This window comes from Neltuma alba, unplaced genomic scaffold, assembly GCF_004799145.2.
Source record: "Neltuma alba isolate B1F8T4 unplaced genomic scaffold, ASM479914v2 tig00012322_pilon, whole genome shotgun sequence".
NCBI classification, from domain to species: domain Eukaryota; kingdom Viridiplantae; phylum Streptophyta; class Magnoliopsida; order Fabales; family Fabaceae; genus Neltuma; species Neltuma alba.
Genome location: NW_021636833.1, coordinates 207,132 through 233,690, shown reverse-complemented (window position 1 = coordinate 233,690; position 26,559 = coordinate 207,132). Strand labels below are relative to the sequence as shown.

The following is a 26,559-nucleotide window of genomic DNA, read 5'->3' as shown; positions in this document are numbered from 1 at the left end:
AGGAGACAATTATGAAACATATCGTATTTTACTAGTTATCTCAAATTTTATTTGTTGATTTCTCATTTTATCGCTATTTAATTACTCATATTACTTATATCATTACACTTAATTGGGAAAATGACGGGAAAAAAAACTAAAAAATTGTAAATGTCAAATAAGAAATGTTAACAAAAAATTGTTATTTGTAAATTTAGTGTTGTCAACACTAAATAAAGTACTCCTCCGGTCCTTAATATAAGACCCATTTAACTAATTTGATTAGATTAAGGAAGTTAGGTAAGTTAGTTAATTATAAGAAATGTGACATGTTTTTCCTAAAACACCATAATCATCTTTCTTAATACCACATCTCCCTCTTCTACTTGATTATGGTTGAGGGAATATCTATAGGAGTAATTTAGAGAAACTTGATAAATATAATAAATGGGTCTTATATTTAGGACCAAAATAAACTCAACAATGGGGTCTTATATTAAGGACCGGAGGAGTATTATCATAAAACCTGATTTGAGATTTAGTAATTTTCAATTTTTTTTGTCATTCTTTTCATTTAATTCTCACACATTCTTTCTCCCACAAATTATCTCTCTTCCACATAAATAATGATATTTCTTATTAAAAAACAACAGGAGTATGTATTACTACCTTGTTTGCTTTTATTATAAAACTCAAATGTATGTCTGGAATGAGACAAAACTTATTTCACTATATCTCATACAGCACAAATTGCTTAAAATAAATTACTTCAAAATTCCGCTAAAAAAATTAAGCCAAAATTTAGAAGCCGAAAATGGAGAGTTTGGCAAAAGAGATATATATATTTTCTTTTCAAAGCAACAAAAATAATAAAAAAGCAAAGCGCAACATTTATAAGCGGAGAAGGATGTTGTAACGTGGAAGGGTGTGAGCAAGGAAAAACGTGTGTTCCGGACTCAAGAAGAGAAGTACAAGCAAAGCACAACATTTATATAACAATAATTAATAATTAATAAAAATACTCAAACCTAATTGGGACCAATAGAATCAGTTCCTTGTTTCCTTTGAGTTACAATTTAGAAGCTTTTTCAGGCAAACCCACTCACAGCCCCATTTGTTTGCTTTTCATTTGTTTCCCCATTTATTTTTTGCTTAATTGCTTTCTACTTTCTTTTTCGGCCCTATTTTATTACACTCAATTTCTTTGTCCTCTTTTTTTTTTTTTTGGGTATCCTTGTGCAATTACGTTGAAACCATAGTCATAACTCATAACTAATCACATTCATTTTTTGAAAATACCCCTTTTCTAGTTGTAACAGTATACTAGATCTAAATTGAAGCTTCTTTTTAGTTCTCTATAATTTTCAGTCTTGCTTTTTTAACACACACACACTCCCTATCCTTGATATAATTACCATCTAATTAATTTAGTTTAATGAAGTTGAAATATATTAGTTAATTATTACAAATATGGCATAATCTCTTTAAAATATCTCTCTATAGTATTAGATTATATAGCAGTTTATCAGTTGGGATCAAGTCAACTTCTAAACTAACTACTACCTCCGATCTTTAATATAAGACTTTGTTTTACTTTTATTTTGATTATAAATATAAGATTCCAATCCACTTTGTTTCTTATATTATGTATTTTTTTCAAGACAATCCTTCTAACAATAATAATTCTAATCAATACATTTAATTAGCAAGGATATTTTAGGAAAGACAACACATATTTATTGCAAATAACTAACTTAACTTTTTTTTTTAATTTTTTCAAACTAGTCAACTGGCTCTTATAATTAAGACTGGAGGTAGTATTATATATTAAAAACCAAGAGCATATTATATTAGAGGGTTAGATTGCAAATTTGTCTCAAAAGTTTTTATTTAGGAGCGTTGGGAATTTAAAAGTTTTTTTAGGAGCTAATTTGTCCCGAAAGTTTAAAATCATAATAATATTACCCTCTACCATTAAAAATATTAACTGTTAACATCACTATTCTAATTGTTAACATAAATTTTTTAAACAGTAGAGCGTAATATTACTACGACTTTTAACTTTAAGGACAAATTTGTTTCTAAAAAAAACTTTTAAATACTTAATATTTTTGAGTAAAAATTTTCGAGACAAAATTACACCTTAATCTTTTATTATATTTCAACTTGTTAGTCAGCGTTTTAACATGAGTATCATGTGTCCTTGAGCAATTTGGTTCCTCTCCTTCAGGAACCCTGTGGCATGACACTTTTCATGTGACAAAAAATTTCTCCTCTTTCCTTTAGAACTTATAATAGAAATCTTTACTTTTCCTTATGTAGCCAATCTCTTTGTCCTATTTCTTACTTTGTGCTCTAATTTAATTTTTGTTATTATAAATCATCTTGTCTTTTGTTAAAAAATCATGTGCCTCAACCAAAAATAGATACAAAATATCATCTTAAATATCACTTATAGAATATAGTGAATAGATTTTAGCAGACAAAAGTTTTTCTAAAAAAAATTAAGTTAATATAATTATTAGTTTTTAAAATTTGCTTTCTTTTTGTTTTAGTATCCAAAGTTTGAAATGATTGCTTTTGATTTGCTTCGTTTAAATCCATTACTCCCTGTAAACTGAGAAGGACTCGGACCTTATATTAATGGTGTTAAGTTTGCTTATATATCACTAACCCCGTTAAGTTTGTGCTGACGTGTCACTCTCTTCCATCTTCAAAATCACCGGAGACCTCCATTCTCTTCTCCGCCACTACCGTCGGCGGCCCCTTTCTTCCACTCCATCTTCTTTCTTCCTCCTCCGTTTCATTTTCAGATCTTCGACTCCAACCTCACCATCATTCACGGACAATGCCGTCTCTGAATCAGCAACTCCACTCTCTTCCATCTTCATAGCCATTCTTCATCACATTTAACTATTCAGTCACTTCCATCTCTTCTTTCACACCTCTCGACCTCCATTCTATAGCAGCTCACTGTCACTTATTCCATCCTCTTACGAAAGGGAAGATCAACCAGAGGCTGTCGTTGGCATCTGGAGCACGAGGGAGAGAGGATGTGCCTTTGGGTCACTTTTTATTATTTTGGGAAAATCTCCGGCAGGTTTCACGTGAAAGAATTAAATACAAAAAAATCTTTTAAAATTATCAAATTATTTTAAATTATCAAATTATTTTGAAGTTTTAAGAAATCTCGTTGTAAAAGATTCTATTTGTTTAATTATTAAATTACTCTTATTTTTTTTTAAAAGTGTGCATTAATAACTGAAAGTGTTGTAGTTAACAACTTAAGGCATAAGAACTAACAACTATCATAGCAGGTATTAATAACTTATGCATTATATTTTTATAATGTGCTGAAAAAATACGTTACCAATACCTGCCGCGATAGTTATTAATCGTTACGTTTTAAGTTGTTAACAACTGCTCTTTTAATTGTCAATGCATACTTTAAAGAAAAAAGATAAGAACAACTTGGTCGTTAAATAAATTTTTTTTTTATAATAAGATCTTTTAAGACTTCAAAATAATTTGATAATTTTAAGAAAATTTTTTTATTTAATTCTCTCGTGCAAAACTTTATTACATCATTTTCTTGGAAAACCAGAGGCTGTCGTCAGCATCTGGAGCAAGAGGGAGAGAGGGCGTGTCTTTGGGTCATTTTTTATTTCTGTTGTCTTTTTTCACGAGGTTGATTCAGAGATGGCGTCATCCGTGAATGATGGTGAGGTTGGAGCCGATGAAGAATGATCAAGATGATAGAAGAGATGGACTTGAAGATCTAAAAATGAAATGGTGGAGAAAGAAAGAAGACAGAGTGGGAGAAAGGAGAGGCGGACGGTGGTGGTGGAGAGAAGCATGGTGAGGTCGCCGGTGATTATGAAGATGGAAGAGAGTGGAGCCGTGTCATTGATGGAGAAATGAAGCCGCGAGGTTGATGATGATTGACTCCATGAGAGGTTTTGTAGGAAACAAGTAATGGGAGATCATTTTGGGTTGTTTATCCTTTTCCCCCTTTTTTCACATGTCCGCGTTAGAAAGAGGTGACACATTGATTTTTCCACCTTGCCCAACCAGCACAAATTAACAATGTTAGTAACGTGTAAGCAAATTTAACACTACTAATATAAGGTTCAAGTCTTTTTCAATTTGCAGGGACTACCGATTTTAAACGAAACAAACTTAAAAGACTAAATATAAAAGTTTCAAGCTTCTTACCATCTATAGAAAATAAACTAAAACATAAAAAATTATGAATTGCATAACGTTCAATCCAAATTTTATTTTTTAAAAAAATATAAACTAAGTAATATTAATTGAAATTTCAACTTAAAAAATAAATTAAAACTGAAATTTTCTTGCCAGAAAATCCATTTCTACAATGCCAAAAAAAACACTTTTATTTTTTGCAAATTATTTAAAATAAAAAAATTTAAAAAAACAAAACAGGGTAACAAGTCATTGAGTCAGTAACTCATCCCATAATGGGCTACATAAAAAAAAATAGCATGTTGGCCAAAAAAAAAACAGTCATTAATATAAGATCCATCTTATATTGCACTTTGCGTTATAAAATGAATTTTATATTAAAAATCATAGGAAGTCTATAAATAAAAAAAAGAAGTGAGAGGGGTTTGGTATTGAAGCATGTGATTGTTCCAAATAGACAAGGCCCTAATAATAACATTACACATGTTCTGTTATGACACACCTCCATGGAACAAGCAAGATGGAAGAAAATGTGACTCTCCCCTTTCAATCATTCAGAAAAATCAAAATGTCCATTCTTTTTTAGTTTTAGCTTTCAAATGTTTGCAGTGGGTATTGCTTGAATTCTAGTCCTAATTTTGCAACTTCTCTTGATGTTGATAGTTGGGATATTTTCCTTTATAAGTTCAAATGACTGATTTTTCATTATTTTCAAGGAGTCATCTATTGTCATGGCAGTTTTATAATGAAACTAACACTGTCAATTTAGGCCAAGTCAAAGTCAAGACAATGTAAGACAACAGCAATGCAAACATAATTGGGCTAGGTGAAATAGTTGGTATGAATCAAGTGATCACTATCCTTGAAATCCATTTGCTCCATTTGGCCCAAAAGTACTTATAACCCACACACACACATCCCTTGTACCCTCTACATATCTATAAACCTAATTCCCCTTTACATATCTATAAACCTAATTCCCAAATCCTTATCTCTCTATTTTAGGGCTTACCCTACTTTTTCGAACATTGCTAGACCTCATCGACATCTTCCTCTTCAGTTGTGATATTCAGGTTCTCTCTCTCTTTCTGTCATTGCAGTGTATTGAATGTCTGGCTTTGATTCTTCTTTTTGTTCTCGATATGCTACTCGATTGGTGAGTGTTCTCTATCTATCTCTCATTTTGATTTGCCGGCCGAACAAAATATGAAATCACATAATTCAAATATTTCTTTTGTTTTAGCTAAGTTACTTGAATAATATTAATTCTATAATTTTTTTTCAACTCAACCCAGGTGTGTTAATATTACTAATTCATGCCTTATAAATTGTTGTACTTTCTCCATATGTAAACCTAATTCCCTAAACCCTATCTCCATTTTGGGGCTTACCCTACTCTATTGAAGTTTGAGAGACAATGCTGATATCCTCCTTAATCTCTCTGTCCTATTGTGATATTTGGATTCTTACTCTATTCGTCATTTGTGTTTTGAATGTTTAGCTTTTAATTCTCCTTTTTGTTCTCGATTTCCTATTTGATTGGTGAGTATTCTCCATCTATCTCTCATCTTGATTGATTAGCCAAACAAAATAGGGAACCACATAATTCAAATATTTTTTTTGTCTTAGCTACTTGAATAATATTAGATCTATCATTTTTTAATGAAAAGATCATATTTAAGATTATGTTTTTAAGACACCTTGTATATTGCAATCTTAAGTTCTTTATAGAATTTGCCCTCAATCTTCATCACTTGCAAAGTGTTATGGCCACCTTTCAAAATATTGGTGTCACACAAGCAATCTATCTATTTATGTTTACACACTCAAATGAAATGTGTGTGGTCATTTTTGACTTAACACATCAACAATCACATTTTCCTTTTCTGAATGATATTTTAACTTATAATTATAGATTTCAAAAATTCCATCCATATTCTTTACCTCAAGTTTAACTCCTTTTAATCAACTAAGCATTTCAAACTTTTATACTCACTTGCCTCAAAATCTTAAATACAAATACAATTATTGCTAGTTCTAAATCATGAGCAGGGTAGTTATTTCATGTGATTTCAACTATTTAAAAGCATAAGTCACAATCTTTCTACTATGCATCAACACACATCGAAAACCCTTTTTGGAAGCATCTATATACAAGGTAAACATTTGATTACGAACCACAATCACATGTGTAAAGGTTAACTTTCTTTTTAAGTCCTGAAAAGTTGCCTCACACTTCTTAGTCTAAACAAATGACAGTCTTTCTTAATCAACTTCGCTCATGGCATAGCAATATGCAAAAACCTCTTAATGAATCATTTGTAGTATTCATCACAAGAAACTTATAGCCTAAGTCACATTTTGTGGCCTCTCCCACTTCAACATTGCATTCATCTTATTGGGATTTGCAACCACTCCCTCAGTTGGCATAATATGACCTAAAAACTTCACCTATACCTAGACAATTTTGCATTTAACTTGTGTTCTCTTAATAGTTGTAACATTATTAAGATGCTTCTTATTTTTATTCTCAATTAGAAATAGATAAGGATATCATCAATAAAATCCACCACAAATATATCCAAGTACAGTCTAAAAATTTTGTTCATGTAATTTATAAAGACAAATGGGGCATTTGTCAATCCAAAAGACATCACAAGAAAATTTCCATATCCAGTCCTAAATGCAATCTTCAATATCTTTAGCCTTAACCCCCAACTATGTGTTCACCTGATCTTAAGTTAATCTTGACATATACTAAAGCCTCGGTCAACTGATATGGTAAATTTCTAGATAATAGATGCTTTTTTATGGTCACTTTATTCATACACTTGTAGTCAATACACAATCACAAACTTACAAACAATATTGGTTACCTCTGGATAACACATTAGGTCTAATGAAACCCTTCTCCATTGACTTTCCAATCTACTTCTTCAACTTTGCCAATTCTAATGGGGACATTTGGTAAGAAACCATAGAGATGGATTCAATCCTAGACACTAATTAATTGAGAACTCTCTCTCCCTTTTTCTCTGGTGGTAAACTGGTCACTTTCTTTCAAAACACATAATGAAACTCCTTGTCGGGTCATCCACGTAAACTTCTTCCAACCCTTCATCAACTGCAACTTAGAAAAGAACACTATTTCAACATGGCAGCCGTTAGGAACACGTTGATCAACTTGAATCACATATGACAACTAGGTTCCACCAAAATTCACAAACGAAACAGCGTGCACGGGCAACAAAACAATCTTCTTATAACTGAGCATAGCATTTTTTCTCACACTTGTAAGCAAAATTCAAAATCTTAATTCCAAAGTTTAAAATGAAATTCAAACTAATCCGTGAATAAAGGAAATGGTAATTTATTGGACTTACAAAAAGTTCAAAATCTTAATTCTAAATCTAAAATCTAAAATTCAAAATAAATTCAAATAAAAGCCATGGATAATTGTAAATAAAGAGTAAAATTCAAAGGAAAAGGTATAAAATTGTAAATCTAGAATCCGGAAAAAGAAATAACTCATCTAATTAAATCAATTAGAAATAAGTGATGATTGTTTAGAAGTGATAGTTTTCTAAGATTTTTAAATTTTTAATTTAAATAATACATGGAAAGTGAAGATGCACTTTATAAGATACACGTGGACCTTTTTTCATTGGCTAACAGGAAACCTGAATCACATGACTTACACGAGTTTTAGTGTTTTTCATTTTAAACTTCAAAAACATATATAGCAAGTTACAATAACTACAGAGATACGGTATTTCTGTTCATATAATATATTAAATTAGAATAATTTCGTCCGCAGATTTATTATTTATTTATAATCCTATTTAAATTTTAATTAGTAAAAATACTCGAATTGAATATATCCAGCCTTTCTATATTCAATTTGAATTATTTATTTTTTAATAATCTTATTTACATTAAGAAAATATTTTCATTTTATTTCATATATACTTTCTTTGTAATAAATCAATATCTTCAAATCATTGAATTTTGATCACATTAACCTTTGAAATATCTTTTAATATTTAATTATTGTTAAATTAACAAAAGTCTAGAAACGAAGATCATAAATTAAATTCATTTGAAATTTTAATATGTAAATTATAAATTTTAAAATTATGAAGATTGTAATTAAGGATAATTTATTAGAATTAAAATATATTTTTTACTTTCGCACCTATATAAATGTTAGAAACCTTAATGTTAAAAGTATGTAAATAAAAAATTTATATACATGTTCAGAAATTTAATTACTATTCTAACTTATGTTTTAATAATCAGTAAAAAAATAGAAATTTTAGATTTTCAATTAAGTTGGTTAAAATACGAGTATTGTAAAACATTCACTTGGGCAACAATAAGTGTTAGAGATTAACTTCCCTTGCCTACAAAATAGAGCCATAAAATTAATGAATTGAAAATGCATATTAGATCTTCTAATTTTATACAAAATTTCAATTGATTCCTTAGTTTTATAAAGTATTTTTTATAATCTTCTGACCCAAGCACCATTAGTTTCAAATGATAACTTTTTATACCATTTATTGTTATTTTAAAAAAAGAAACTTAATATTTAAAAATATTTTGTCAATATTTAAAAATTTTAATCTCACCATCTCTTGTTAATGAAAATAATAATGTTAGAGGTTAGGACATTGAAAAGATTCCTTACAAAATTAAAGGACAAAAATAATTTTTTTATAGAAATAAGGGGTCAAATATACCTTTTTACATATTAATTAATATCTAAGGTAAAATGAGAAATAGTGTGCATTCCCCAAATATTAAATCAATTTATGAGCCATGTAATGAAATACCCAGAACGCATGTTTTCAATTTTTCCCAGAAAATTGTAAAACATAAGAATTAGTGTTTTCTATGGGGTAACATGTTGATAAAACTCGAATGTTATTTTGGCCAAAAAAAGTTTATTTTATTTTTAAAAGAATTTTACCATATGCATCTTAATTTTAGTACAGTTTAAAGTTGTTTTGGTGTGGCAAGGGAATAAAGGGGGGAAAATAGAAGTCATAGGGAATAAGAAAAAGAGTGCCCATTTCAGACTCAGAGTGCTCCAAAAACAAAAGACTTAAAAAATTAATTAAATATTTGTAAGCATCCTATCTGGTAGGTTTCTTTCCTTCTTCCCTCCCCTATCTCCTTCTCCTGGTCACTCTTCTTCCTTCTCTCTCTAAATGACTGACTTTGAAAAGTACTAAAGCCTCGGTCAACTGATATAGCAAATTTCTAGGTAATAGATGCTTTTTTATGGTCTCTTTTTTACACATGTAATCAATCCACAGCCGCAAGCTTGCAAATAATATTGGTGCATAAATTTCTTGTAGTCAGTGCACTTGCATAAATTTCTAGGTTTCTAAGATTTTTAAGTTTTAAATTTAAATAATACTACTTCTTCCCATCTTTAAATAATAGTTTGTTTGACTTTCAATTTAATTTTAAATATAAGATCACAATCTATTTTATTTTTTTATTTATCCAATGTTCTTTTAAATAGTCTTTGTAATAATTGTATATATTAAATATTTCATCAAATGATAATTTTAGTTAATAGAGTATACATAATCAGTAAAGATATTATAATAAATATAAACAACTAACTTAATTAATTTTTTTAATATTTTCAAATTAGTTAACTAGGTCTTATATTAAAAATTTACGTACTATTCCTCTGGTCCTTAATATAACACCCATTTAACTAATTTGATTAGATTAGAGAAATTAGGTAAGTTAGTTAATTGTAAGAAAAATGATACATTTTTCCTAAAACACCATAATCATATTTTTAATACTCCCTCTTTCCTTTTCTACTTGATTATGGTTGAAGGAGTATCCATAGGAATAATTTAGAGAAAATTGATAAATATGAGAAATAGGTCTTATATTTAGAACCAGAACTAACTTAAGAATTGGGTCCTATATTAAGAACCGGAGGAGTATATGAAACGTTGAAAACTTAAGATATACTTTATAAGATACACGTGGATCTTTTTCATTGGCTAACCTGAATCACATGACTTGTACCAGATTCAGTGTTTTTAATTTAAAACTTTAAACACATCAAGCGAGTTGCAATAACTACAGAGAAAGGGTAATTTGAGAGATACAAAGATATCTCCTGTTTATTTGCGGCTTTGAGAAGCTATATGATTTTTTTTTTTTTGTAATTTGAAATTTAATATATATATATATAGGAAGTTGCTATTATAATAATGGTAAAGAGAAAACAGTGTGTGTGATAACTCAAGGTATTTCTATTCATATAATATACTCCTTCGATCTTTAATATAAGACCCATTTAACTAATTTGATTAGATTAAGAAAGTTAGGTAAGTTAGTTAATTATAAGAAAAGTGACATATTTTTCCTAAAATATAATAATTATCTTTCTTAATACCCCCTCTCCCTTTACTACTTGATTATGGTTGAGGGAGTATCCATAGGGACAATTTAGAGAAAATTGATAAATATGAGAAATGAGTATTATATTTAGGACAAAAACCAACTCAACAATTAGTCCTATATTAAAGACGGGAGGAGGAGTATTAAATAAGAATAATTTCCTCCGTAGAATACCATTTATTCATAATCCTATTTTAATTTGAATTCGTAAAATATACTCGTATTGAATATATCAAACCTATTTATATTCAATTTGAATTATTTAGCTGTTAATAATCTTACATTAACAAAATATTTTCATTTTATTTCATATATACTTTCTTTGGAATAAATGAGTATATTCAAATCATTCAATTTTGGTCCCATTTAACCTTCGAAATATCTTTTAATATTTAACTATGATTAAATTAACAAAAGTCTAGAAATCTAGCTCACAAATTAAATTCATTTCAAACTTTAATATGGAAAGTATAAATTTTAAAATTATGAAGATCATAATGAAGGAGAATTTATTAGAATTAAAATATATTTTTACTTTCACGCCTATATAAATGTTAAAAACCCTAATGTTAAAAGTATGCAAATAAAAAATTTAGATATATAATCAGAAATTTAATTACTATTCCAAATCATGTTTTAATAATCAGTAAAAAAAATAGAAATGTTAGATTTTCAATTAAGCTAGTTAAGATATTTTAAAACATTCATCCTAATTTGTTAGTTTCAAAATCACTATAATATCAAATCGGAGATTTTGTTTCAACAAATTCAAAATCATAACTACCTACTTTTTTTTTTGGGTGCCCATGACAATATGAACCTACTCAATAAGATAACTCCAGCCAAAAAATTGTTAAAAAAAACTATTTTTTACAGATTAAAAATAAAATTAGTTAAATATAGAATTTAAGATCATGGCAGGATTTCTTAATTAGTCAAGGGGTTGAACGAGTTTAATGGGATTCAATTTATTTAGTTAAATTAGATTTTTTTTTATCTATGAACAAAAGATCCTATAAATGTGCCTGATTTATTCAACAGATAACCCCTCACTATAAAGATGAAGTAATTGATTTATTTATCATATAAAAACAGTAATTACATTATCACTTGGGTAACAATAAGTGTGTGTTAGAGATTAACTGTCCTTGCCCACAAAATAGAACTATAATATTAATGAAGTAAAAATGCATAGTAGGTCTTTGAATTTTATACAAAATTTCAATTGATTGCTTAGTTTCATAAAGTATTTTTTTTAATCTTCTACCAATTATTGCTATTTTAAAAAAATTAAATTTAATATGTTAGTATTTAAAAGTAAGTTAGGAGATTGAAAAGATTTCTTACAAAATTAAAAGACTAAAATAAAATTTTGTGTAGAATTAAGGAATTAGATATACATTTTTTTGTGTGCATATTACTTGATTGATATCTAAGCCAACATGAGAGCTAGTGAACCTTCCCCAAATATTAAATCAATTTGTGAGCCATGTAATGAAATACCCAGAACCGCATGTTTCCAATTTTGACCCGAAATTGTAAAACATGAGAATTTTATTTTTAAAAGAGTTACAGTATATATATATATATATATTAATTTTTGTACAGTTTAAAGTTGTTTTGATGTGGCAAGAGAATAAAGGGGAAAAAATAAAAGTTATCTGGAATAAGAAAAAGAGTACCCATTTCATACTCACAGTGTTCCAAACAAAAAAGAAAGACTTTAAATATTAATTATATATTTGTAAGCATCCTAACTGGTAGGTTTCTTACCTTCTTCCCTCCCCCTCTCTCCTTCCCTTCACTCTTCTTTCTCTCTCTAAAAGACTGACTCTGTTAATTCCGTCATTGACTATGCCCTGTGAGATGACTCACTTTGGATCGGTCAGCTTAGCTCCAAGAGATATTATTCTCTAATCCCATTTTCCCTGCTAGTTAAGTTGGAGAACTTAATTGGTAGAAGATAGACAGAACCCAGAAAGTGTTTGATATGATCATTCATGTCAAAGATTCTCAAGATTGTAGCAGAAATCCTGTGTATTTAATACAGGGTTTTAATCAGTCAATTTAGTAACATTCATAATCACCCTTGATTTTTGTTTTGGTTTTGGTTGTTGGGCAACATTCCCACCTGAGGAAAATACCAAAGCCGTTCACTTTCCAGCATTTAAATCATGAATTTATTGAATTACCACTGAGAGGGGTTTTCCTTCTTTCTCTTCAATTTGTTGCAATGGTCAGAAATGTGGTGGGGGGGTTTTTGGCAGGTTTTGGATTGCGGAATGGGATAAAACAGAGAAACTGATGCATGCGTTGGAATTTCTGCAACCTCCTGCAGAATCTAGCAAGAGGTGGATCTGAGTCTGAGGTGCTTTAGAACCTGTAGCATTTTGCGGCTATTGCACATTCCATTGTCAAGATTAGCTCTGGAATTTCTTCATTCTCAAAGAGTTGAAGACATTGCAACAAATCGCGGGTGAGATCCTCTATTGCGTTCTCATCTGTTAGGATATTCTATCAACTATTGGTGGTTGGTTCTTCAAAGCACACTTGTCAGCCTGGTACACTCATTCTTGAATATTTATCTTTTCCTTGCTTAGTTTGGAGTTCAAGTATCTTCTTGTTTGTTTTTGTGTGTATCAAAAGAAAATGTAGAAAGCATACCTGACATATTCGTGTTTATGTGTGTGTGTGTGTGTATTAATTGTTTATATATTCAATCTCCTTGAAAATATTTCATTCATTACTAACATTGTTTGGGTTCCTTTTTTTTTTGGAATGAAATTGTTTGGGTACTTCGGACTTGGCATTTTAACACCCCCAATTTTGGAGCATGTCATCTTACCTAGCTTGAAGGAGTAGAAACTCTATAAGCTACGTTGGATCCTTCATATGATCAAAAAGGAAAATTTATCTACGCTGTTATGTCATAATTTGCTTTTGATAGGGTTAGAGAATTTTTCCCCCCAGTGTCATTCCCTGCTGAATCCAATTTGTTGGAATAATTATAGGTATATATAAGTATATATACAACACCAAAATAGCTCAGGGTTATGGCATCCCACTTCCAATAAAATACACTCGTTACGAGTAGTTTGAGGGCAAATGGTACTTTTAGGTTAACTGTATTATGAGGCCTATCTCCTGTTTGTAACACCAAAGCCTTATCCCACTATTCAGTCTAAAAAAAAAAAAAGCCTTATCCCACTAGGTGGGTTTGGTTACATGGATTGCACGATGCCATTGAGCTCTGTCAAAGACTAAATGTTTGAATCAGTTGCTTGTGAATCACATGTATTAGGTATCTATAATATTGAATCAGTAGAACTGGCGTGGCAGGATAAAATTGTGCCCGTATTTTGCAGTGTCATTCTTTTGAAACCTTGTCTTATTTGAAAAACTTATCCATTAGTACAATGAGCTTTAGGGTCTACAGTTGTTTCTTAGCCTTTTAATTTTAACATGGTATCAAACTTACCATAAATACATCAAGCAATGGTGAAAGAAATATTAAATTGTCATATTGCCTGTAATTTCCAGAATTCCAATGATGAACTTGGGAGAAAAACTCTTTACACTGGAAGAGGAACAAGTTCAGATGAATGGTTCTTGGGTACCTGTCACCCCTGAGAAGCCAGTTCAAATAAGGCCTGATACAATATCGGCAGGTTGGCAGGAAAGCCAAATGGTAGGAGGGAATTTGAAAAAGTCAACTGTTTCTGGATGTGGCTACATGAAAGAGATGCTGCAGTATAATGTTCTACATCAAAATGTGCACCTAATAGGACATAATGAAGAGTACAATTATTTTGATGGGGTTCCTTCTGAGAGAGCCAGTGTCATCGATGACATTGATGTGGACTTTGAAGGCAATAGATTGAATACTTTGGAACTTCTCTTCATGAATAATGCACGTAACAATGGTTATGCTGACAGTAACTTGAGTGAAAATATAAGCATGGCAGTAAGAACGCCAGTGCTTCCAAAATTTCATCCTCACACAAGAAGCAACGGGAGAGATTTCAATGCAGATGGTTTCACCGTCAACGAAAACAAGAACTATGCAGATTCAGATACAGCGTACACAGATGCGAATCTTTTGGTCCCAAATAAAAATTCTGAATGCGATAGCAGCAGCTTATATGATTTTCTGAACAATGACCCTCACTGCTCATTCTCAAGCCTGCTGAATAGTAGCCTATCTGAGTCAGAGATACCCAATGGTAATTTAATCCCTTTTGTAATTTATTTTCTGCAATTTAAATTACAATAAAAATTACTGAGGGAAGAGAAATCCTTTCAGCTATTGGCGACATTGCATTTCTACTATTATTCTAGTTTAAAGGAATTTATGTGGTTGACACCGGGAAATATAGAAATTATCAATTTCATGTCATATCTATTCTGATAACGTTTTGAGCAAGATTTTCTCCTAAAGCATTGAGCATTTGACTATGAAGTAAATACCTGGGGAATTTTTATGATCCATAACATATAATTTTCAATTTTTATAAAAATATAAATTTGCATGAGTCCTTTTCATACCTGTTAATACAAGGTAGACATCATCTATATTTTAATTAAAATAGTTGAGATGTCTGCAGAAATGCAATCAAAGGAAAGAAGAAAGGATGTAGTCAGCATCAGTTGGCATTAATGGAAACCCAGAAAAACGTGTTCTTGTCTAAAACACTGATCAAAACTTTCTGTTTAAATTACCAAAAAAACATGGAAAGCCTTGAAATTATAAACACTTGCAAGGAATGTAATTGATTTTTTACTTCCCCATTTTTTTTCCAACGTAAATTGTAATTATATGAAACTGGTATCCCTCCCACGTCTTTAATAGTAAACTACAATGCAAAAATTTCATGAAGATTTCAATGTTCAAAAAACAAATTACTCCATTTCTTCTTGTTGCGCAAACAATGCCTTGCTGCGCCCATTATAATTTTTTTGCAACTGATTGATGAATAACTAAGACTATTTTCACAGGTGGTTTTTACATACCTTGCAGACCCAAGTATGATCAAAACTCTGCAGCCGTCACGGAAGCTGATGATGTCTTCAGTTTCACCAACTCCTTCCAATCAGTGCCACGAACAATGGATCAGTTTGATAAATCGACAGATGACCGGTTTATGAAGTATGTAACAGCTGAAAGTCAAATTCAGGTGACAGACAGGCTAGACAACTTGGTTGCATCCGCAGCAAATGATCACCAGGAATATTGCGATGGACTTCTACAGCATATTGTCGACACATCTGCAGCACTTTCTCAATCACAAAACAATAATGAGGGTTCTGAAAATGATCATCGTAGAGGAAATGGCCTAGATATTGATCTGAATAAGACGCCTGAGCAGAAACCACCTAAACGAAGAAAACATAGGCCGAAGGTAATTGTAGAAGGCAAGCCAAAAAGAACTCCAAATCCTGAAACTAGAAAGAAGAGAGAATCTAAGGAGAATCCAGCCCAAAAGAGGAAGTATGTACGAAAGAAGGTCCCAAAAGAAGGAGCAACACCACAAGATGATGTTATAGAGACTTTAGGTTCTGTGACAGCAACTGGAAAATCTTGCAGGAGAGCTCTAAATTTTGATTTAGAAGAGAATAGATGCAAAGACCAGAACAAAACAGTCGATCTGCAGGAGATCCAGAATAGAAATGGGTTGCTGACAGAGTTGCTCAGTGCATCAAACATATGTTATGATACAAACTCAGCTTTGCTTCTCAGCAAGCAGGATGGATTTACAGTTGAAAACCAGCAACCCAGAAGCACAGATGATGGTGCCTTTCTATTGCATCAAAAGCTAACTGACAGATACCTGCTGAAAGAGCAAGCGAATGTACCCTTGTCAGCAAATACAGAAATGAGGATTAAAAATTTGTCAGAGACTGAGCAAGGTCCAACTCAAGGCAATGCTGGATTATGCAAGGAAAGAAACAAGGGATTCTTGGAGCAATGTAGTCGCACAGATGGCACTGACAATGTTCTCTTACAATCAGAGACGTGCCTAGAGTTCCCTCAAAGGACCAAAATACCAGTATCCCAAAATATCCTTCATTTGGTGCCGAACATTTTGTCCAATTGCGTTGAAGGAAGCAGTTTGAAGAGAAAATACTGCCACGCCAATGAGAAGCAATATGTCTCTGCCACAAATCCACTTGATTCTTCCTTGCTACACCAAGAGATTTTCCAAGTGGATGAAAATTGTAATGGCACACCTCTGAATGAAAATGTATTGAAAACTCAGAAAAGGAGGAAAACTCAAAATAAAGTTGGTTCACAAAAAGTAAGAAGAAAAGGCAAAAATAAATCTCAAACACAATTGACTGATGAGACATCAAGCTGCTCTGCTGGTGATGGCCTTACTAGCTCAGGTGACGTAAATTTCATTAAGCAATGGGTTCTTTAGGAGGACTTTTTGAATACAAATAATTTTTAAGCAATGGATAGAGGACTTTTGCATACAAATATTTTTTTTTTCCTTTATTTGCAGATGCCCTACACAAGATATATCCCACACCAATTGATGAGATCATTTGTCGACTCAAAGATCTCAACCTTGGGGACAACAATATATCAAGAGTGGATGGACAAAGTGCAATCGTCCTGTATAATGGAGAAAATTCAGTTGTCCCATATGAGAGTTTCGACTTCACGAAAAAACGTAAACCGCGACCCAAAGTGGATCTTGACCCAGAAACAGAGAGAACCTGGAAACTATTGATGGACAAGGAAGGAAGTGAAGGCCTTGAAGGAAATGACAAGGAAAAGGAGAAGTGGTGGGAAGAGGAAAGAGGAGTTTTTCGTGGAAGAGTTGATTCCTTCATTGCACGAATGCATCTTGTTCAAGGTACAACACATCATATTTTGAACCCAAATATAAAATACTAAAAAAAAAAAAAATTAACAATTTGTTGATACTTTGTCTCCATAAATAGCCAACTTTTACTTTCTATTCTGTTGACAGACACTTTTTCTTTCTTTTTTTTTTCCTCCCTGTTTTTCCAATAACTAGTGTCAAATAAAGTTGAAAAGCACAATCTTTTAACTAAAGGCTCATAGTATAATCTCTATCAAGTTTGATATTAAACTTGTCATTACTATACCTTAAAATACATTAGAATTAATTATAAAGAAAGCTTATCTTTTCCTGAAAAGAAGAAACAAAATGTAAAGCATAAGGCTATGAAAAGAGAAGAACGTGGTATAACATGATCACTTGAATGTCAACGCAAAGAATGAAAAGGAACTAATACAAAGATATGAACATATGTGGACTGCATGCTATATTCTTTATTCCTGGACTGTTAAACAGCAATCCGTTATAGAAGAATTTGTTTCTACGTATTGAGGAACAGTTGATCTGCCCTGGCTCTCCAGAGCAATTTCTTGTAATACACATAACATTGTCACAATAATAAAGTCAGAATCTTGCTATTCTTGTGATCCTTTGGTGCATTTGGTTGGAGAGCAATGCTTAGACATTCATGGACTTCTTTGCTGAAAACACATGCTGGAACATTCTCAATAAAAGTTCTTCAATAACAGATAATGGCACTCAAATGAGATTAAGAGCAAAATAAGTCAACATTCTGTTATTATTTTTTATTTGTTCATTAATTGCCTTTCAAAATATATTCATCTATGAAACGTACCTTTGCAGGAGATAGACGCTTTTCACGGTGGAAGGGATCAGTAGTGGATTCAGTGATAGGAGTCTTCCTTACTCAGAATGTTTCAGATCATCTTTCAAGGTAAGTTAAATATCTAAGACTCACCAAAATGGTCCATGATAGCGAAGGATGAGGTGAAATTGGACAAAAAGCTTATGCTTTCTTTTGCTTCTTTTTTCAGCTCAGCCTTCATGTCTCTAGCAGCAAGGTTTCCTCTTAAGTCAGAAAGTGACAAGAGATCAAGCTGTATTGTTGGTACAGAAAAAGTGGTCGAAAATCCAGAAGTCTGCATAGTCAATCTAGATGACATCATGATATCATCCAACAAAAGATTAAGTCAGCCAACCTACCATCAAGGCTTTGTACCTCCCCATGATACAAGTGAGCACTTAAGAGACTGTGAGACATCAAGAATAAAAATGAGTATAGGAGGTCCATATAATCAGAGCTCAAATGATGAAATCATATTGTCACAAGATTCTCTTGATCACTCAATTGTTGAAGCCACCAGTGGGATAAGATCCTGTTCAGGTTCCAATTCAGAAGCAGAAGGCCCTACGACTGGGTGTGAACCCTGGAAGACTCAACTTTTAAATTCAACAAATTCTGTACAGGTAGGAAAGACTACTCTCTTCCAAGAATTTTACAGTAGTGTAAATGGAATGTCACTGTTTGAAGAGAGAACCAAAGATGGACGGGTTCTACCCGCAAAATATGTCGAACAAAACTCAAGATCAGATGAAATTGATGATCTCATTTCCCATTCAGCATTTAATCATCTGCTCAATTTTGGAAATTCACAAAAGCGAGTGTCTGAAGTTTATTCAACGGACTATGAGTTACATGACCCAGAGGCACTAGGGATGTTGAAAGCTTCTCAAATGAATGGTAAGGAGTCTTCTGGGCCAGAAACCATTTCCCTCATCAACAAGTCACAGGCTACTGACTATAGGAGTGTCAGCATCCAGGACATAGGAGGAAGTGTGGATAAATTGACTGAGAAGCAATATGGGCCAATTATGTCTCGGGAGTTGCCAACCATTAACCCGTATGAACCATTAAGTGTGCATGTTGTCCAACTGCAAGATAACTCCCCATCAGGATCTGATACAAATCGTCATCATCAACCTTTATCTAGCCATCATCAAGGTAAGAAAATTTTAAAAGCCAATGGCATGCCATTTATAGAATCAGTAAATACTACTCAGAAATTGAGTACGGCAAAGTATGATTCGGTGAAGAATTCTCCTAACATTTGTTATTACATGGAAGGTTCTCATGCTGAAAAAAGAATATCTGAGGTAAATGGACAAGCCTATTCGAATGATAGAATTGCTGAACCAAAGCCACAGGAGCAACTTTGTACTTCTGGCACCACGAATATAGAGAGCCCCAAGAAAGTTTCAAAATCGAGGAAAATAAAGCTTGAGACTGAGAAGATGAACAAAGTTAACTGGGATGATTTGAGAAAGCAAGCACAAGCAAATGGGGCAAAAAAAGAAAGGAGCAAAGAAACAATGGATTCACTGGACTACAAAGCACTGAGATGTGCCTCAGTTAAAGAAATCTCTGAAACTATTAAAGAAAGAGGAATGAACAATATGCTAGCAGAAAGAATGAAGGTATGTTCATTATGGGATGTTAATTGGAAGCCATTTTTTATTCCCCAGAGATATTTCTTGAAAAATCACGTTTATTATATTGCAGGAATTTTTGGACAGACTGGTTAGAGAACACGGAAGCATTGATTTGGAGTGGTTAAGAGATGTTCCTCCTGATAAAGCAAAGTATGCGAATTGCAAAGCCTTAATTTCTCTCATCAATAGAGTTTGTAACAGACAAAAAAATACCAGCAGCATATAGTATACATTAATAATGTCCTTTCTATTTGATTTCCATAAAAATCTTCTACTGCAGAGATTATCTGCTAAGCATTCGTGGATTGGGGCTGAAAAGCGTGGAGTGTGTACGGCTTCTAACGCTTCACCATCTTGCTTTCCCTGTAAGATTTACTTGAAATCCATTTGCCACTTCCCAGCTAATCCAAATCATCAGGAAGCTTTGTGACCGATTTGGTTACAATGACTCATCTCTGCAGGTTGACACAAATGTTGGAAGGATAGCAGTTAGACTTGGATGGGTCCCTCTTCAACCGCTTCCTGAATCACTTCAGTTACACCTCCTTGAATTGTAAGTCTATTTTGCTAATCAATAAGCATATGTATTTCCCAAATAAAAATTGCTAATTACTGTGCTTGTAGGTATCCAGTGTTGGAATCAATACAGAAGTATCTCTGGCCCAGATTGTGCAAGCTTGACCAGAAAACCTTGTAATAACATTACTCCCCATTTATCACAATTCATTCACGAGTCACGTGTTACAGGCACTACTACTTTTATAGCATAAGTAAATCAGTTACTGACGCATACATTACACAATGTAGGTATGAGCTGCACTACCAGATGATTACCTTTGGAAAGGTATGATCATAATTTATTTTCAGTACTTCATTCAGAAGAGAGGCAGAATCCATGTTGCAATAACTGTGTTTCATGGGCAGAGAAGATCTTTAAATTAACTCATGCTCCAAACATGCAGGTTTTCTGTACAAAGAGTAAACCGAATTGTAATGCATGTCCTATGCGTGCAGAATGCAGACACTTTGCAAGTGCTTTTGCAAGGTTAGCTCCTTAAAATATCTTGGTTTCATTATATACTCCCTCCGTCTTAAGGAGTTTACATGAATGGAAGCGTATAGAATACTGAAACTTTTTGGTTGCTTGAGAGTTGACATGCATTTTTTTAAGCCAGGGAAATGTGCAATTTCCACAGTTAAAATAAATAGCTATATGAGCTACAAGAAATCAGAGGTCAAAGAGATAAATGGACAAAAAACGTTATCGAGTTTTATTCTAGTTTGGTCATAACTATAAAGTAAGCCCATAAGCCTATGCTTTGCACAGAGTTTGGGACAAGTTGTACTATTCATGGCTTATGAATAACGTGGCCTCCTATACATTTTATATCGTGTATAGAATTATATTTGCAAGGAGAGATCTGAATATGCTCTGATCTCATTGATATGAGAATATAGCAATATATACAGCATGTACATTAGACAGAATCGCGCACACTCACTGGAAATCAGGGAAGAAAGAATAACATCCTAAGTCTGAATATTTACATAGAAATTGACATATAATTTCTAAGTAATACAGAGATATCCTCAATAAAAACAATATGTGCGGACTTCATTCAGCTGAACTAGTAAGCATTTTAACTTCTCTTAAACTTTTTATCTTTGTGTTGTAGAAAAAATATTTCATTAGGAAGAAACTAAACCCCCTCTCAACTCTACCCTCACTTTCTACCATAGATTCCCAAACTTGCTTCCCTTCAGTTTTTCTGTCTTTTTCCTAGCACATTGCATGTTTGTCAGTTCCTCTATCCCCCTTTTCTTTTCAATGTGGTATTCAGTTCTGCTTGCTTCACTTGCCAAATCACTAGCCCTATTTTTTTGATTTATTATTCCAGATTATTATATTTCTGCTGCAGCCAGTTCAATTAACTGGTTGCTAACCATGATGGTGCTTTCCATTACAGTGTCTTTGTTTTGGTACGTTAATGCGAGTAATATTAAATATAAGGGTAAGAGGGGAAAAGCAATGTAAAAAAAAATTATTATCCCAAAATGCATGATCAATTAAATCATCGACAGAACAACAATCTGCCAATTCCTGCCACTACCGGTCTAGTCTGGCCCAAAAGAGATCCAATAGGCCACATGTGAAATCTGAAGCATATAAAATTGGGAGTTTGGTGAGGAAAGTAAACGATAACACAATCTTCCCAAGCCATCCACGGATCTAAGAAGTTGATAGGACAGATAATTAAGAGGCTGAGAGGAAATGTGCAGGATGGGATGTCTACGTCCTACATCTACTAGTGTAGAATGCTTGTTATGGTACTTATAGATGATGGTTCTTGCCCTTGACCAAAAAAAAAAAAAAAGAAGCACTGTTAAGCGTGGATTCCTTACACTTCCTCAAGTCCTATCATTTAATTCTATTTCCTTAAGGTACGTTGCTCTAGCCACCATATATGAGCAGCTTCAATGATCTTTTTTCCCCTAAGGTGAAACTATACATTTGTTACAGTGCCCGGCTTGCATTGCCTGGACCAGAAGAGAAAGGAATGGTGAGTAATCCGGTTCCCATTGCAACTGAGAGAAATCCTACTGCCAATATGAATCCAACGGTACTGCGTCTCCCTCACAACAATGTGCTTGGAGAAGCAACGTCTGAAATTCGTATCTGTGAGCCAATCATTGAAGAACCGGAAACACCAGAAAAAGAGTGCCCAGACACACAGGGATTGGAAAGTGACATTGAGGACTCGTTCTATGAGGACCCTGATGAAATTCCAACCATCACGCTCAATACCGAAGAGTTTGCAATGAATATAAAAAACATATTGCAAGAGAACATGGAGCTTGTGGAGGGTGACTTGTCTAAGGCACTCGTTGCTTTAAATCCAGCTACATATTCTATTCCTACACCAAAACTGAAGAATGTGAGTCGGCTACGGACAGAACACTACGTGTAAGTATAGCTTGGTTTTATTTATAACAGAAAAAGTAATGCCAGAAATGGAAAGTTTAAAATATTTGTTAAAGACATCCTTCATCCCATGGAAAGGGTCCAACTTCAAAAAGTTCTCTCTGCACCTACGCCACACCTGAATCACCCATGGGAATGGGTAGGGCTCAGCTATTATTTATTAATAAAATAAGCATAACTTTCTTTATGACCTTGTATAAAGATGTCTAACATCTTCATTTTTCATGAATTAACAAATGCCCAAAAGCTATTTCAATGAGGAATGTCATAAATCGTAACACATGTACTGGTAGAAATTGCAATACTGTAGCTCTAGTCGTAAGGATACTAAGCATAAGCATTCGTTATCTGAATATTTGACAAGTCCCTTATTTTGTTTCTATGAAACTACAAATGATACAACTGGTCGATGCAGATATGAGCTTCCAGATTCTCATCCTCTCTTGGAAAAGGTCAATTCACTTTGTACTGCGAAATTGAGTAATAAGCTTCATCTCAGTTTTATACTGACTTGCTTGATAAAATTTACAGATGGATAAGCGGGAACCTGATGACCCAAGCCCATACCTTCTTGCAATTTGGACACCAGGTCAGCAAAAGATGTGTAAAATAATCTCTATTAGTGAACAGATGATGTTTGCTAGGCTTTCCCTTTCATTTGCATGTTATCTAGAAAACCTGCAATAGAGTATAAAAAATTTAACTTCCTTTATTTAAATTAAAAACCTTAAAATGACGAACTTCTTGTTTATAAGTGAAAAGAGTCGAGATTTCTTATGTAAGATCTTAGAAATATTATCAATGTACAAAAATATTAAAGAAAGCCAGAGAGGAATATATAAGTGAATCAAAGGTTGGATTATATTACTACTTCTGCAGCAAGTTAAGGACATAGATAACTTTGAATCATCAAAATCTACTTATTACCACTACTGCAACACTGAACATTAGGTGAAACTGCAAATTCAATTGAGCAACCGGAGAGAAGATGCAAATCCCAAGACTCCAACAGCCTATGCAATGACAAGACATGCTTTTCATGCAATAGCGTTAGAGAAGCTAATTTGCAAACAGTCAGAGGAACTCTCCTGGTAAGGCTAACTTGTGATGATAGGAAAATGACACTATTGTTTTCTTGCATTTCCACCTTAACTGATATTAAAATTGATCCATGTGCAGATACCTTGTAGAACAGCAACAAGAGGGAGCTTTCCACTAAATGGTACTTACTTTCAAGTTAATGAGGTAAGTGTAACATCAGTTTTGTCGCCGTTCAATCACCTCAACAGTAGTCTACTCTCATTTAAATTCATTACTCACCCGATACGTCTATAAACCTTTTATAAACATGCAGGTATTTGCAGACCATGCTTCGAGCATTCAACCCATTGATGTTCCCAGGGAATGGATATGGAATTTGCCGAGGAGGATTGTGTACTTTGGAACATCTGTATCAGCCATTTTCAAAGGTGCAAAATTTCTACTTGTTTGTCTGCTACATATCTGTTCCTATACTATATAAATCATTACTCACCAGAAATACCTGTGTCTCCTAGGTCTCTCGACTCAAGGGATTCAACAGTGCTTTTGGAGAGGTACGCAGATCTCCTTCAATTATCTGTGTTCTATGATCTGGTTGCCATGCTAGGCACATTGATGGTTGATAGAAGATGGAAATTTTCATCTCGTGCAAAAATAAGACTGTTTTCTGATTAATCCATGTAGCAAAACTGTAAAATTATGCTCAAGAGGAAGCCATTTCATTGATTCACTCATACTTCTAAGATGCTAGAGAGGGAAATACTTGATCTACTCAAATCCATATTTCCCTGACCCAACTTATTAAGCTTGTGCATTACACGTATGTTTGCATGTTCAGTATGCATGAGTATGCTTAAAATGCAACACAATAATGGTCTCTTTTAATTTATACCAATTGCACAAATGATGCTAGGTCAAGTTTAAAGAGGCCGAGATTACTTCACATACGATTCTATACAGCATATCTTTTACTAAGTTGATCCTGCATTTCAGGGTTTGTTTGTGTCAGAGGGTTTGACCAAGAAACGCGCGCACCTCGCCCTCTTAGGGCCAGATTGCATTTTCCAGCTAGTAGATTAAACAGAGGGGGAAAAGTGAAAACAAGAGATTAGTCGGACATGATGATGGGAATTTTACCAGTAAGTGTTAGCATTACTGACTGATTGACAGAAGCTTGTTGGCTAGCAGACTTCGCTCCTCATATATTAGTTTCTTGGGTTGAGGCTGACATGAAAGAATCCACCAAGCCAGCAAGAAAATAGAAGAAATTTTAATTTATGATTCAGATTCTCAAAGCCTGTGGGATTAAACTGTAAATCATCTTCATTGAAGCCCGAGACAGCAATTCTTTGAAAAATAGTTGACATTATACCCAAAGCAATTGTAGTTATCTCATTCAAAAGTAGAGAGTGATCATGTGATTTGTGATTGAAAACCCTAATGTTAATAGGTTCACATGTAATCCACTTCATTTTTTTTACGAGTTATCCACTCCATTCATGATTAAAAACCCTAATGTCATTTTTCACACACAAAAACAGCTCTCTCGACACATTTGTTATTTTATCATTCACTCTTATTTTGATACTTTTTATAAGAGCAAAAGTGTAGCAGAAAAAATATAGTAAATAATACATGTAGAGGAGAAACTCATGAGAATTCTTGAACCCACCAGCTCACGTAGACCTACTAGCTCAACATATGTGGTTAGTCAATGGTCAAACTTAATATGGATAACTGTTGGGACAATATTGTTACAATTTGCAAACTTTCGGATACTCAGCACTTCTAAGTAAAAACTTTCAAGGCAAATTTGCATCTTAATCCAAAAGAAAATGATGTAGATGACACATAGACCCGCCAACTCAGCATATTTGGTCAACTAATGGTCAAACTTAACTTAGATAACAGTCAAGATGATATTACTATGATTTGAAATTTTTCAGGACAACATTAAGCCAAAAAAACTTTTAGATATTCGGCGCTCCTAAATAAAAACTTTCGAAACAAATTTGCACCTTAATTAGAAAAGAAAGCATACCTGTGGCAATCAAGAATTGGGAAACTCTAGACAAGATGGAGAGAGATTTCATATTAGGGAGAGGCGGAGAGCAAAGAAAAACCGGGAAAAAAGAAGATTGGCGCAAGGAAGATAAAAGTGAGAGAAGAAAAAAAGTCTAATTTATGGGCCACTTTCTGCAACTCTCCGTCTGTGCTTAGTTTTTTCCAAAAATACTTTTAAAAAACATATTCCTATAAATTGAGATAAATCTTCTCTTACTTTTAAAATTATAATTTGATTTCTACTCAAACACTTGACATAGAGGAGTTTGGAAACCCTTAAAAATATTTTAAAAAAATATTAGCACACAAGTTGAGATAAAATTCTTCTCATATGTTTTCCAAAAACTAATCTAAACACAGTTTTTTGGCCACGTTGCAATTTAGGTTTTATAATCAATGATTGATCGATTGGTAGTTGATGACTGATCTGGGCATTGCACGGAATGTGGAAAAAATTAGCGAAAATTGCAAAAAAAGACTTTGGAATTGTAAAAACACATATAGGAATTCTTGACAACTTCACTTTGG

At 33.0% G+C, this 26,559-nt stretch overlaps 1 protein-coding gene across 3 annotated transcripts; it reads left to right on the top strand.

Moving 5' to 3' along the window:
• Positions 1-12,402: 12,402 nt before the first annotated feature.
• Positions 12,403-25,499, top strand: LOC114726011 (transcriptional activator DEMETER). Of its 3 annotated transcripts, none has more exons than XM_028912572.1 (21): positions 12,403-13,099; positions 14,164-14,846; positions 15,619-17,007; positions 17,127-17,483; positions 18,297-18,387; positions 18,488-19,455; positions 19,579-19,928; positions 20,014-20,093; positions 20,224-20,308; positions 20,405-20,496; positions 20,568-20,636; positions 20,751-20,787; positions 20,906-20,988; positions 22,465-22,908; positions 23,342-23,378; positions 23,458-23,515; positions 23,878-24,017; positions 24,106-24,171; positions 24,281-24,395; positions 24,483-24,521; positions 24,961-25,499. In XM_028912572.1, exons 2-21 carry the CDS (start codon positions 14,171-14,173, stop codon positions 25,077-25,079), a joined length of 5,295 nt encoding a protein of 1,764 aa, XP_028768405.1. In that variant the 5' UTR covers positions 12,403-13,099; positions 14,164-14,170; the 3' UTR covers positions 25,080-25,499. The 3 variants fall into 3 exon arrangements, with proteins under 3 accessions (XP_028768405.1, XP_028768404.1, XP_028768406.1); XM_028912571.1 differs by having other exon boundaries at positions 12,403-13,184; XM_028912573.1 differs by lacking the exon at positions 12,403-13,099 and having other exon boundaries at positions 14,770-14,846; positions 15,641-17,007.
• The last annotated feature ends 1,060 nt before the right edge of the window (positions 25,500-26,559 follow it).

Coding starts and splice junctions, on each gene's coding strand:
- LOC114726011 (XM_028912572.1), top strand. CDS start 14,171: ATGATGAACTTGGGAGAAAAACTCTTTACACTGGAAGAGGAACAAGTT. Junction 22,909..23,341: donor CTACGGACAGAACACTACGT/GTAAGTATAGCT, acceptor TGGTCGATGCAG/ATATGAGCTTCCAGATTCTC. Junction 23,516..23,877: donor TCTTGCAATTTGGACACCAG/GTCAGCAAAAGA, acceptor ACTGAACATTAG/GTGAAACTGCAAATTCAATT.